General features: G+C 59.5%; 1 protein-coding gene across 1 annotated transcript in view; it reads right to left on the bottom strand.

Annotated features, from left to right (window-relative positions):
• Positions 1–2,053: 2,053 nt before the first annotated feature.
• CACNG3 (calcium voltage-gated channel auxiliary subunit gamma 3) overlaps positions 2,054–14,494 on the bottom strand; it is a 32,954-nt gene continuing 20,513 nt past the window's right edge. Inside the window, exons 2-4 of the mRNA XM_044452581.1 lie at positions 5,094–5,177; positions 4,469–4,609; positions 2,054–2,568 (exon numbers count right to left, since the gene is read on the bottom strand). Of these exons, the coding sequence (XP_044308516.1) occupies positions 2,054–2,568; positions 4,469–4,609; positions 5,094–5,177 (740 nt within the window). The remainder of the gene's footprint in view (positions 2,569–4,468; positions 4,610–5,093; positions 5,178–14,494) is intronic.

A 14,494-nucleotide genomic window follows, 5' to 3' on the forward strand; every position in this document is an offset into this window, starting at 1 on the left:
CCAAGCCTGTTCTTTTTCTTTCATAAAACTCTGTGCTGGGGCTGGGGTGGCTGGGAAGTGCCACCGAGGGGGAAGGGGGAACCCACCCCAGGTCTGCGGTGGGCCAGTACATAGGGAAGCACTGGGGCAAGCGGGGGACTTCACTCACGGGGGCAGCCCGGAGGCGAGGTGAGGCTGGCATGATGCAGGGGACATGTGGAACCTGCATCGCCGTGGCAACCCTAAGACCACCTGACCAGTCCGTCTGGGCAAAAGTCCTTGCACTGCAAAAAGCATGCAGGGCCGTTTGCCGTGCCATGGGGAGCCCACGAGTGCCTTGATGTTGTATTTTGCCTTCATTCCGCGGAATATTTACGTGTGAGCTGCCCAGAAAGCCTGCCTTGGGCCAAGGCACAGGCGATGCGTGCGCTCCAGATGCACAACCAGAAATGGATCACCAAAGCACAGCTGGAGCTCTGTTGCGCCAGTTGCCGGGGAGCTTGAGCGGGCGCAGGTTGTTCACCCATCCTGCCGGAGGGAGCCTGTCGGCAGCAGGTTCGGCGCCGGACTGGCTAGACCTGGGCCTGACCCAGCAGGGGTGTTCTTAGGTTCTTACTTTCTCAGACCATTCCCGGGCTGGGAACTCTGTCAGCCAAAGGGGGTTCTGAGAAGCTGTGTGTGGTAACTGGCCCCCAACATCCCTTTCGATGGTCTCATGGCTCTTTCTCATCATCGACCGATGGCAAAGGAATTCCCCACCCCTGGCAACGTGGCAACCCCAGGAGGTGTGAGGAATCCCTCTCGGAGGTGGGAACCCACCGGAGCCCCTGGGCTGGGCTCCCCAGAGCCCCGTCTTGCTCCCATGAGGCGTGCGGCCTTGGCACGCGCTGCGTGTGCCGCAGGTGAGGGTGCCTGCCCTGCCGCCCGAGCTCTGCGGGTGTTCGCGGGCTCCCTTTCCATGTGGCGGCCTGCCTAAGAGAGGGCTGAGCACGAGGAGTCCGGCACAGGGAGGAGGGCTGGATTCTGGAGAGGGCCACCACGACCCCTTGCATGGCGCCCCCTCCTGCCGGCACGCCCGCCCCTTCCGCACCCAGGGCCTTCCCTGTGCAACAAAGGCCACGCAGCCATGGCGGCTGTTCTGAATGTGTTTTATTGGTACAGCCGCTCTCCTTTAGCCTTCCGAGTGCTCCGGGTATCACTCGATGGCCCGGGCTGCGTGCCGGCGCTGCGCCTGGGAAGGCCGGGTGCAAGCCGAGCCACTGATCTCACTTGTGCCTTCCCAGCACCTGTCCCTTCATGTGCTGGTCCTGTACAGAGCCTCCATCCAACCTGGAACATTCAGAGTTGACCTGCAGGCAGCGGCTACTGCCGGCGCCGCAGCAGGCGTGGAGGAGCACGGTTCCGCCCCTCGTCCTCGGCGTGAGTGTTGAAAGTGCCAGAAACCCATCAAAACCGCCGCGGCCACCTTTTCCAGTCCTGGGGCCGCCTGGCGCACGCCCGCGACCGCTGCGAGCCCCGCCCCGAGCCCAGCACGGTCTGGTGCAGAAGGAGGGCGTTGCCGGTCTTCCAACGAGCTCCAGGGTGTTGTGCTTGCAGATTTCCCACAAAAGCTACTTCTGGGCTGATCCTGCCCATGAACGGTGGTTCTGTGGAGGAGAGAGAGCCAGGGGGCACAGCATTTGTCCCTCTTCCCACCTTCCTGATAAGGCCTCCAGTCAATCGCCATGGGGCAGTCCTCTGGAAGCACCTTTCACTGTGTGTGCGGCAAAGTGCCATGTCCGTCCTTGGTCAGAGAGACCCCGGCACCGCCTGCCCCGAGTCACAGCAGCTTAGCCTAGCGACAGGTAATGCAGGTTCCAGAACAAAACATAACAAAACAAAAAATCCAACCTAGGCCACCCCCGAGGGCAGGGGCCATCTCGGCTTCCTTTTGGAAAACAAAGTTTCACTGGTGACACCATCACAGGGGGACTGGGTCATGTCATGCAGTCTCAACAATACACCTCTGTACACGGCGCCCAGGAGGACAGCGCTGACTGCCAGGACTCTCGGCCCACCATGGGCATGGCTGGCCTCAAACTGGCGTGGTTCGTCTGTTGGCTGGATTGTTGTGCAAAGAATCCTTGAATTCTTTTGGGAGGGAGTTGTGGATCTGTAAAAACCCGTGATCTCTCTCTGAGTTCAGCAGGGTCCCAATAGTCACCTTGGAAGGATCCCTGGAGAGGGTGAACATGGAGATGTCTGTTGACGGAATGGTGTTGAAGCCTTTGCCGATGGGAGAGAGATCTCTGGACCTTGGCTCTGTGGAGCGGGAGCTGGATCTTCTCCGGAAGCGGTACCGGTAGGTAGGCAAGCGGGCAAATGTGGACTTCTTCAGCAGCGCCACCGAGTGAGACTTGGCTCGGATCTGCCGGTGCTTCTCGATGTATATGTGGACCGCGACGACCCCCACCATCTCGGCGAGGATGAAGGACAAGGCCCCGAAGTAGAAGGACCAGCCGTAGGAGTAGCTCTTCTTGGAGTCGCTCTGCCCAGGCTCCCCGGCATTCGCAGAGATGTACACTATGATCCCAATGATGTTGCTCAGCCCTGCAGGGAGGGAGCAGAGCAGGGCTGAAGGCGGGGCGCTTGGCCCAGGTGCCCCTCGAGCCGGGAGGGCTGCGGGGGGCTCTGCGATGTGCAGAGGCCATCCCCGCGGCCTGTCCAGAGCAGCACCTGTGGGGAGGCATTCTGCAGTCCCTGATGTGACCAGGAAACCGTGCATGTTTTCACAGCGGGGCTGGCGGGCGCATGAGTGTGTGCATGGTTCATGGCCTGCCCACGGACCTCCGGTGTGTCCAGAGGGTGGTGTGCCAGACCTGCTTGGTTTACCCACTGGGCCCAATCCAGCTGCATGCATGGAGTCAGCAGCAGTGAGGGGCCAGGGCTGGAAGAGGGTGGCTGTGCCATTTCCCTGCCCCACTTCTGCACGCACGCAGAATTAGGCCCAGATATTCTCCCATCCCCACGCTAGTGCCTGGGTGGCCAGGTGTGGGTCTGTGAGCCCCTGTAAAAGTGACCACAACTCTGCTGGGCGTGTGCGAATGGCAATCACAGGGGATGGTAGGCATCACGGCCATGCAATTCCCATGCTTCTGGGTGGCACCTGATGCTCCCACGAAGCCCTGCACCCCACGGAGAGCCTGCTCAGGAGCCCCTTTGGTGCCTACCACCTCCATGTAAATCAGGCAAAGAGCTGGTGGAGGGGGAGCAGCCCAAGCACTGCAGAAGCTGGGCTGATCCAGCCTAGCTGAGTGTCTGGAATCCCAAGCAACTCCTGGGGTGGACTGGCGGATCCATCCCTCCGCCACCTGCCATCTTCCCATGCAAGAGAGCAGTAACAGCCACCTTCTGTCCCGTTGCCTCCGGGGGAGTCGTTGCACAGTGAACCTCTTCTGGACGGTGGCACTGATCCATTGCCTGCCCCAGATTTAGGCTTAAAGCCAAGGAAAGCTGTGAAACATGCAGCTTGGGGGGTGGGGACTTTCTTGGCTTGAGAATCTCAGGGTGGGGGGGCACACGCAAGACTTTCCTTGGGGCTTGTCTCTGATACCAAGGAGTAGGATGCTCACATAAATCAGCTCCAAAACTCGCCTTTCCTCTAAAATGTTCAAGGCAGTTAACAACAAAGATAATGTAACATACCAACATCAGAAACAAACAACAGGGGAACAAGCTGTAAATAAAAAGCCAGAAAGTCAGACTAGTTAAAAAACAAGAGCATAATCATGATGAGAAAAACCGTCATGGTGGATTTCCATCGTGAACGGCCCAAATTGGACTGGGTTTGTACAACATGCCAAGCCACCTATGATGAGTTGGCAAACCTGGGCCTCTTTCTGACAGGTGGCTTATTCTTTTGTGAACAAGCCCCTTCTGACAATCCACAGTTTGCCCTATAGCTTAATTGCATGCTGAGGGGTTGTCATCTGACCGTAGAAGAACGATTTCATCAGAGGTGCCAGGATTGGACCCTTGGCAGGAGCGGGGAAAGCCCTGGCACCCTCCATAACCTTGCCTAGGTGGCAGCATCACCAATAAACAAACAGAGGGGAAATTAAAGAGCCGAGAAGCAAAGAGAAGTGGAATTTGTCCCCTTGTGGTCGCTGCTCCATTACTGCAGGTGCACCAGGTTCTCCTCTATTAGCTTCCCCGTGCCCCGCAAAAGCACAAATACTCCTGCCAGTTTACACAAGAAACAAAACCCAAACGAGAGGGGGGCCAGCAGAGGGCCAGCACCAGCAGCGCTGATGCTTGCCGTTCCCTGCACCCCACACAGCTCCTTCCTGGGGTGGCAGAGGTGGTTCAGCGAGTGCTCTGGCGAGGAGCCATGGAGCGAGGGGAGCCGCCATCTCCCCTTTCTGGCGTAGCTGGAGACCGGGGAAGTGGTGAGAAGCTGATTTCGAGCTTCCTCCAAACCGTGTTAGCGGCCTTCAGTCCAGGGACTCACCTGCCGATACAAAGAAGATCCCTGCGCTCAGGATGACGTTGAGTTTGCTCTTGTAAAACTCGCTGGCTGCCACACAGAGCCCTCCGAAGAACAGGAGGCTCACGCTCAGGATGGGGAAGATGCTGGATGCTCTCACTGCGCCTGGAGGGAGAGCGGAGCGGTGAGCCAAAGAATGCAGCGAGGTGAGGCCAGTCCCCAAGGCCGACGGAATAGCCTGCCGCCCCGTGCTTCCCTTGCACCCCCAGGCCAGGTACCCAGCACCTCGGCTTTGCCTCTCGACGCAGGAAGCCTGATCGAGCGAAGGGGTGCATTTTCCCAGACTAAACTTCCACCGCGTCCCCTTTTCCAGTTTGGAAGCAGGTATGGAACACAGGAGATAGGATGGACTTAGGAACATGCAGGAAGGCAGGCGATGCCTTGCCCAGGCTGTCCCAAGGGAGTGAAGTGCACTGTGAGAAATGCAGGAAATACGGCAAGCTTGCGGTGACGCGCTGCATTATCAAATGGCCCTGATGCTCAGTGAAGATTCGTTTTAAAATGGGATTTGGAGCCTCATGCGAATGCTGGGAATGCCTTCCTGCAATCGGGCAGCCCTCCCGCCACCATCCAGGAGTTAGACACTCACGCAGGAGATACTCGGCCGCGTCCTGTTCATAGTCTGCATCTTCTGGAAAATGATTGATTTGCTTACAGATTCCTCGGAAAGTCCCTGAGGAACAAAACAAAAGACGCGCCAGAAGTCAGAAGGCACACGGCTGGACCAGTTCTGTCTGGCCCAGCACCTCTGCAAGGGGAATGGCCAGGAAGGGGTGGCTGTCGGGCGGGGATGGCTTGGCCCTTCCACCTGGCCAGAGGGCGTCTTCCACTGAGAGCAGAGGAAGCAGAGCGTGGAGCAGCTCTCCAGGGCACCCATCTCCCGTTCCCACCGAGGGTGGAGCTGGCATCTGCTCGGGCTCATTTCCACCCAGGAACCTGGGGCTGTCCAGCTGCCTTGTGATGCCTCATGGGCCCCATGGCCGTGCTGCTCCAGCAGCCAGGAGGCTCCGGAGGAGAGGGCCTGGGGGGGGCTGGTGAGGGGGAGCAGGTGTCCTGCGGGCCGGGCTGGTCAGATTCTGAGGAGGAGGAGGCGGTAGAGAGCGGGGGTGTCCGAGCTTCAGGAGCCCGTGAAGCTCGCCAGGGGCCGATCGCGAGCGCAGGCCTGTTCTGGGAGAGATGGGACAAGGAAGCAAGCTGCTGCCCGGCCCGGCCCCCGGCCCCCCAGGGTGCAATGGGGAGAGACGAGCTGCCTGGCCAGCAGGCCTCTCTTGGCACTCACTGTGCTGACCAAAAGGCCAAAAGGTTGGAGCCTAGACTCTTCACATGGGCAGAGGCTCCTGCTCAGCCAGCTAGGGGGCGTTCAGCATCGCGCTGTCCTGCCAGCTGGGAAGGGCCAGAGAAGGGCTGCCAGGTGTGCTGGAGCAGGGCAAGAAAGGCAGTGCCCGGCCCCACATGCCTGGCCCTCCCGGAGGGCTCTGATCCAGGGGCATGGCCGGGCTGAACCCTGCTGCCCGTGGGCCCCTTCCTGACCCTCTGCCCTGCCCTACACGAGGCCCTTCGCACGAGCAGTGCTGCTGCAAAGAAAGCCCCGTCCTTCCAAGCACCCTGGCTGCTCAGCGCAGAGCCGAAAGCAGCCGCTGGCCTGCAGCCTCGGAGTCCAGGCGCCGCTGTTGCTTCCGGGTGAAGCTTGCACTGCCTCCCCCCAGGGCTGTCTTGACAGCATTATGAGCCCCGGGCGAAGCAGTGTACTGGTTTGACAACGACAACTACTGTTCATTTTGGAAGTTTTCCAATTTTCCAAGGGTTAACGTACACAGATTCGTATGGGGCCCATGGGCAAGTGCCCATCCGGCCCACGCGTTCAGACGGCCCTGCCTCCCTCCCTCCCTGCCTCTCCGTTTCTCTCAGCAACACACCTCCTTTTTCTGAGGACCAGACTGCTCAGCATCCTACATTTTGAATGCGGCTCAGTTCCCTTGAATTCACATTGCTCACTCGTTTCCAGAAATGGTCTCCCGCCCTGGGTTCAGCAGCCCCCACTTTAACTCCTTCTTGCTCTCCCAGCATCCGGGCTGCAAGGCAGCCGGTGGAGCGGCGGCCCAGCTCGGCCCTGGGAAGCAGCTGCCCAGGAATCGGCGGTGCCGCAGACGCCCCAGCCCGGCACTGGCCCACGGGAACTTCCCAGGACACCCGGCTGCGCGCAGGGACCGCTGGGGGCCGAGCCTGGCCGGAGGATGCGTTCCACGGCAGAACGGCGAGGTGCCCTTCCCTTCTCGCAGGCACGTGCTTCCCCCGCGGTCTGCTCTCTCCAGCAGAGCCCCGGACAGGCCCCATCACCTGTGGCAGAACGTGGCCATGATGAGCCTGGGACATCCCCCCGGTGTGGCGGCGAGCCTCTTGCGCTCCCCAGCCCAGTCCGGCTGCAGCTGCGAAGCACAGCGAGGCTCGGCCGGAGGCCTGGGTGCCGCCTGCGGCCCGGCCAAGAGGTGCCCCTCCAGTGGGGCCTGGAGGAGGCCACACGCCCAGCAGCGACCACGGACCCATGCACAGGCCATGAGACGTAGCCCGCTTCGCCACGCAGCTTCCCATCCCTGGGGCTGCCGGGGAATTGCCACCCACTCGGGCCCTGCGGCGAGCCTTCCGCTCCCAGCAGTAGAGCCTGGCGAGCGCACAGTGGCGCCTCGGCTCACAAACTCAATCCATTCCAGGACTCTGGTTGCGAGCCAAGTTGGTCGGGAGCCAAGTCAGATTCCCCCATAAGGGAAATTCAGTGTAAATGAGGTTATATCTGTTCTGCAACCATTTTTTTAAAATCAGAAAAATGTGAAGCCAAGTGATGAAGAGCAAAGACCGCAGCCGTCTCCCTCTTCCCCCTGCCCCGAAAACAAGCGTGGCCATCTCCCCGCCACCCCCCCAGCACAACCAAGACCACCCCCGTCATCCCTGCATGCGCCCACCATCCCAGCACACGCGCGGGGGGGAGAGACGGGCATGATTGCAGGCGCACTGGGGGAGAGAGAGACTGGCGCGAACAGGGCATGCTGTGGGAGGGAGAGACGGGCGGGATCGCCGCCATTTCCCCACTTGGCAGGGTGGGGAGATGGCCGCAATGGGGCTGGATGAGGAGGCAGACGGCCGAGATCGTGCCCGCCTTCCCTGCAGGAGCGCGCCCGGGATCACGCACGCCTTCCCTGCACGGGCGCGACTGCGGGTGACCGTGGCCGTCTCCCCACTCAGGCGGGGGGGGGGGGAGATGGCCGCGATCCTGGTCGCCACCCAATGTGCAGTGCATGACCCAAGTAAAATTTTCATGAAATTTCTGTCCGCGACCCAATTTGGTCATGAGCTGAGGCGCCACTGTATGTATTGCCACCTAGGAGGCAAGCCCCTGGCCATGGGGCGGCCACCCCACCGCACCCTGGGAGGGACACAGCGCCGGCCCCTCCGCCAGGCTGGGTCTGTGTCCTCTGTGCTGCCAGACCCCGGCGGCGCCACACCTGACGCGAAGGACGCCCCGGGGCACTTGCTGCCTCCTCAGCATTCTCCATCCCCACGGAAATCGCCGAGCCAGCCGCAGAGTCCGGAACGGATGCTTCCTGCAGGAGCCCCCTTCTCCTTCGGACAAGGGGAGTTGGGCTGTGACTACTGGGGCAGTCGCAGGGTGAGACAAAAACGAAAGCCAGCCAGCTCCTCCTGCCCCACCCCGCTTTTTAGGGGCCCCGCGCCCGTCCCACTCTTGGCGCAACCTGCCAGCCAGGTTGGCTCACTGCAGCGCCGTCGCCTGCATGGACCTTCAGGAGGGCCGCTGCACCTGTGAACGGGCGCGGCCGAGGCAGCCTGGAAGGAGCGTGTAGCCACAGGCTTTTCACCGGGCTGGCAATCACCGTGTGAACGCCTGCTGCTGTCACCCCCTTTGCACTCTCCTGTGAGGGGGGCGAGTTCGTGGGAAACCCTCCTCCACCCCTTTTCACGAGCCTTGTGTGGGGGTGCCACAAGACAGGGGGGCTCCCTCTCCTGGCCACAGCCCCCTCCTTTCACAGCTCCTTCCCCAGCTGGGCACTGCGCATCTTCCTGCGCTGCCCCCTCCTCGAGAAGAGAAGCGAGGAGAAGTCGTCAGGAGACTCCCACTCACAGTGGAGCTGCCGAGAGAGACAAGCAGCCTCCTCGCCACTGTGCAAGTTGCCTGGAAACCTGAGCAGTGGGCGCTCTCTGGAGATGCGCAACTCACAGGAGAGAGACACAGAGGTGCACGGCAGCGCTCGGTTCTCATCTCGCCTAGAATTTGGAGCCGCACCCACTCACATGCCAAAAGTCTGCAAAGAGCTTGCAGGTTCCTGTCTCCTCCCGCATCCGGCAGCGGCAAGCTCGGGGGCCCACCGTGGACACGCAAAACTCTCCTCCACTGCGGCTGACCATCTCAAGAGGGCCTCTTTCTGGGGTGCCAGCCGGCAGGCTTTCCAGCCAGGCCTCTTTGCGAGACGGTGGCCCCGTGCCACCTGAGGCAGGCATCTCCGGGCCGGGAGGGCTCAGCCGTTTCAGGCCAGGGCAAGCACTGCCTTTCTTGGGCAAGGTTCCTGGGCAGGTGGCAGCCAACTGGCTCCAGCCCTCTTGGTGGGGCCCGATTCCCCAGGGCCATTTCGGCGGGGTTCAGGCCAGGTGTTGGCATGGAGGTAGCTTTGCTCATGCTGCCTGATCATTGTGGCAGGAGGGAAAAGGAGGCGTGTGACCCCGTGCACCCTCCTGCTGCTTGGCACCTTCGCCTTCCACCTGCCATGGGATGCATGAAGCGCTCGGAGTCGGAGCCTCCGGATGGACCAGGAACAAGCGGAGGGAGCAGAGGTGGGGGAGGAGCAAGCCAGGCTGAGGGGGGAGAGCTGTGGGGGGTGCCTCGGACATGCCCAGGGGAACAGAGCGTGGCACTGACCTTCCCCCCGGCACCTGCACCGCTCCGAGGCTTGTGCGGGCAGCTCTTCCCACGTTCGATGCCTTCTTTTGCCCCAGCCAGGTGCCAATGGGGCTGCCTGCTAGTGCATGGGGAGTCCTGGGTCCCCATCTGCCCTCAGCCACGGGGCACTGGGCAGCCTGGGCCAGCCGCTGGCTCTCATCCTAGCCTACCTCACAAGGTTGTTGTGGGGGCAAAATGGAGAGCCAGAGGGGAATGCCTCAGGGTCCTCGCACACTTTTAGGTGGGACATGGGCAACGGACAAGCAGGGGCCCATGGGGCGCATAGCCCGGGGGCGCTTGGGGCAGGCGCCCACCACAGCCTGCTCCCCTGCAGCGGGGTCCAGCCCTTGCCCCTGGGGGGCGCCCTGCCCCTCCTGGCTGGGGCTTCTGAGCCTCGCAGAGCAGATAAAGCCGGGGTGGGCGGGGGAGCAGGCTGGGCGCGCAGACAGAAGGGACGTGCACAGCCGAGCCGCGTGGGCCGCAGCGGCTCCTGAGCCTGGCCATGTGGGGGGGGGGGGTGCAGTATCACTGCCCAACAGGCGGTTCTGTGCCAGCACCAATCTATTTTATCCGCTGACATTTATCTTGAATTTTAAAAAAACCTCCACTCTATTCATTAAAGCTCTAAGATAGTTCCCATGGCAACCACCTAGTCATGTGGCATCCAGAAATACTCTCAGATTTTGCAGGAAACACCGTGAAATTATATTCAAGCAAAGAAAAGGGATTCTGGATGTTGCCCCCACCCCCCGCCCCGCTCAGCAAAGAGGCCCAAGGGCTGCAAACCCTTCCCTGGCCTCCTCGGAGTGGGGGCTCGTCTCCTTCCCTGCAGCTGCCGCCTTCCCCAGAGCCAGCCTTCCGCAGCACTGGGAGCACACACAGCCCCCCGGTGCCCCAGCCCGCAGGCCCGGGCCCCTGGGCACGCCGCGGCTCTGCTGGGACAAGGCCCTTCCCTCAGCCGCACGGAGCCACGCGGGGGGCTTTGGCCATCGGCCCCCAGGGGCCCTGCTTCAGCCCTGCGTGCAGCCCGAGCCGCTGCCCGCCCCCGGCAGCCCTGGCCCATGGCTCCTTGGAGAGCGAATGCTAGGGAGCGAGGCTGCATCCGGCTGGTGCCGGGAGAGCTTGCGGGCACGTTCCCGGTTGGATCCTTTCCCTCTGTGGCGTCTGTTTCCCGGGCTCCTTTTGCAGTTTCCTGCTTGCTTCTGTCCCCAGGCTTCCGGGTTTTAGCCTACCGCTTTCCAGCCCCTGAGGTGGAAGCAAAATGCCAGGGGCAGGAGAGCACGGCTCCCGCCCTCCTCCGAGGGACTTGGGGGAGAGACAAGGAGGCTCAGTGCTGTCTCTTCCCCGCCTGCTTTGCAGCTGCAGCCCGGGTGCCTGCTCGGACTCGGCTCTGCTCGGGAACAGCGACTGCTCCTAGCCCAGGTCCCGGTGCTGCTCCTCTCAAACGCAGCTTCCAGCTTGAAGGGAACCACCAGTGATCTCTCTCAGTTCTGGGTTCTTCAACTGGCCATGAATCCTTCTGACAACAGTCGCAAAATGTTATCAAGTCGTCATGGGGAATTCATCAAATCCCCTGCCAGAATCGGGACAATTATGTTCACAGCGTCCTCACAATTCACTAAGCTGCTAACCTGAGGATGATGCTCTCAGGATTTATTCCCGGCAATGCACTTTTGCGGGGCCGTAACCAGCTCGGCGCATGGACTCCCGGGAGCAGCTGTGCCACAGAATGCTGTACTGGCATCACAGCGCTGGGCGTCGTATTTGTGGTTCGTTTCCTTATAATCCCCCACGTGGAATTTGCTTCATTCCTGGCAGCCTCACACATCCATCACAACCCCACCGTGCCTCGGCCCGTCACCAGCTACCCGCTTAGGCCCCAGCCACATCTGCCTGAAGCGTGAGCCTCTCTCCCGCCGGCCCTGTGGGTCCACGTTGGAGAAAGTGCCTTGCAGGCCCCAGCAGCCTCAATGTGCCCTGCTGGGCCCAGGGGCAGCTCCCCATCCATGCTGGCGCGCCCCGCAGCCGGGGTTGCCTGCACTGCCCGCCCCCCCCCCCGGCAAGCCAGCTGGCGCATGATGCCTGCAGCCTTGGGGTCCCCTGCGCAGTCAGTCGCATTCCCACCATGACTCTCTGCAGGCCATTTCCTTAACAATCACCTCTGCATTCATTCTTTCTTTCATTCAATTCATATGCCGCTATATGAGCCTGTGATTGGAATTTCTGAGTGGCTTACATGACAATTAAAACAACAGTGTTTTACAATCTACAAAAATGGGACATTAACAGTAAAATTCAAAAATATAAAGGAAGGAAGTACAACAAATTAAAAATCATTACATAACAACTTTAAACAAAATTAGAGTTAAGATAAGGCTATAGGACCGGTATAGAGTCAAATTAAAATCAAGCTTTGACACTAAAACCAGCTATTAGAATCACTGGAGAGATGTCTTGCGGGGACCTACTCGCGATGCAGGCCCCATTGCCCAGTGCTGCCTCTTTGGCTGAAAGGAGATCTGTCCACTGGCAAAGAGATCCCTCCATCACCCCATCCTCGGGGTGGCCAGCCCCGCCTTGAAGCCTCTCGGTGAGGAGCAGACAGCTCTCCAAATGCCCGGCTCTCGGCCCTCTCTCGCTCCAGAGCCTGGGCTCCCAGGGAACAGGCTTGTTCCCAAAGGCCCAGGAGCTCACACCCTGCTGCAAATGGTTGAGAACCATGACTGGCCACGGCCATCCACCTTCATCACTAGGTTTTGTATTCTTATCATTTGACTGGTTTCCCAAAAGGACAAGTTATTTTCTTGCGGCCGGCAGGGTGGTGGTGGTGGCCTGCCCTTCTTGCCCTGCTGTCAAGCTCTTCTGTGAATCCTTCACTTCCTTCTGCCTGGACATTTTGTTGCTGAGCTTCTTTCTCACTCAGTGCTCACTCGTTCAAGGTGGCTGGGGGTTTCATGAGCACGTGTCGGCCTTGAAGTGCGCTCCACCCCTTTGCTGTTCATAGCATCTCGTAAGGTTGTGCACGGTTCCGCTTGGAGAGAACACGGGCAAAGCATTCTTGGCTTGGCTCACCTGCAGCTTTACACCAGATCAAGCTTTCCGGCATGGCACAGTTTTCCTCCTGCAATACTCCGATTCTCTTACTGTCACTGACCAGCTCTTCCCTGTCCCTTAGGAGAGTCTCCTGTTCCTTTGCCTCCGAAGGGGAATGCCACAGCACCCCACTTCAGGAACGCGTTGGAGGTTCCACACTTTCCTGAGCTGATCTCCCAGCAGGCATCGGGAGCATTAAAACTAATCTCCTTGATACATCGGTGGTTTGTCTCGGGAGATCCTCCTCTAGGCCCCATTCCTGGGACGCTGATCTGTTTCCTATTTATTTATTTATTTATTTAAAACATTTGTATGCCACCCCCATCGCAACGAAGCCTCGGGGCAGCTCACAACAGAAACAAAATACATAAATACATAAATTATAACAATAAAAATTTTTATTTAAAAACCCCCGGTGCATCGCAGCTAAAAATTTAAAATCCTATAAATACAAATAATTTAACAATTAAAATAAGTTTTAAATAAAAAGGTCATAGCCTGGTGCTGAAAAACAAATAACGACGGCACCAGGCAGACCTCTCTGGGGAGCGCATTCCATAGATGGGGCACCACCACAGAGAAAGCCCTCCTCCGGGTACTCACCCTCCTAATATCATTCACAGAGGGTTCCCGGAGAAGGGCCTCTGCTGCTGATCTCAAGGGGCGGCCGGGCATATATGGGTGCAAGCGTTCCTTTAGATATCCAGGTCCCAAGCCATTTAGGGCTTTATAGGACATAACCAACACCTTGAATTGGGCCCGGACTTCAATGGGAAGCCAGTGAAGCTGACGGAGAACTGGGGTTATATGAGAACAACGCCCAGTCCCCGTCAGCAACCTGGCAGCTCTATTCTGCACCAACTGAAGTACCCGGCCCGTCTTCAAGGGTAGCCCCACGTAGAGCGCGTTACAGAAGTCTAATTGGGAAGTTACTAATGCGTGTGTCACTGTTGCCAGGCAGTCGTTCTCCAGGAAGGGACGCAGCTGATGTATCAGCTGAAGCTGAAGGAAGGCGCTCCTCGCCACCGCTGTCACTTGAGCTTCTAGAGACAGCTCAGGGTCGAGGAGCACTCCCAAGCTGTGAACCCCGTCCCTCAGAGGGAGTGCAACCCCATTCAGAACAAGGTCCAAGTCACCTACCCAGGAGCCCGAACCACCCACCAACAGGGCCTTCATCTTGTCTGGATTGAGCTTCAGTTTATTGGCCCTCATCCAGCCCATTACCTCGGCCAGGCACCAGTTCAGTACAGCCGCTGCCGCACCTGGATTGGTTGAAAACGAGAGGTAGAGCTGGGTATCATCAGCGTACTGATGGTTCCGCAGCCCACACCTCTGGATGACCTCTCCCAGCAGTTTCATGTAGATGTTGAATAGCAAGGGGGACAAAATGGACCCCTGCGGAACTCCGTGGCATAGCTGCCATGGCGCAGAGCCAAAGTCCCCCAGCACCACCTTCTGGGATCGGCCGTCGAGGAAGGAGCGGAGCCACTGCCACGCTGCAGCCTCTGAAGGACAGGTGGGTCTTTCTTTGCAACTCCTCAGAATCCTCCAACAGGCAACGCGTTTTGGCTGATCTCACATTCCTCTACAAAATAGATGAGATTTGCATCATCATCTTCATCTTCTGCGTCTTCCATTAAAGTCTAGCATGTCTTTTAGAAAGACCATTAAAAAAGTCTCCCCAAATGGCAAGGTAGGAGGACTGGTATTTGTGGAAGAGGCTCCAGGGATGGTCAGAAGCTCATCGGATGTGTGCATGGGGCTAGTTGTCCTTGTGGCCGTGAGCCTCCTGGGTGCAGGCCCCCCCCCCCTGGAAAGATGCTCTTGTGGAAGGGTACCGAGGCAGGAGGAATGGTGGGCAAACACCAGGGGACCCTCCCCTCCCGCCAGGTTGCTGGTGCAGCTGTCTGAGCTGGGACGGGGGGCACCACACGGCAGCAGCCCCGCGCCTG

This window comes from Varanus komodoensis, unplaced genomic scaffold (assembly GCF_004798865.1).
Source record: "Varanus komodoensis strain SLA01 unplaced genomic scaffold, ASM479886v1 scaffold73, whole genome shotgun sequence".
Taxonomy (NCBI): Eukaryota; Metazoa; Chordata; class Lepidosauria; order Squamata; family Varanidae; genus Varanus; species Varanus komodoensis.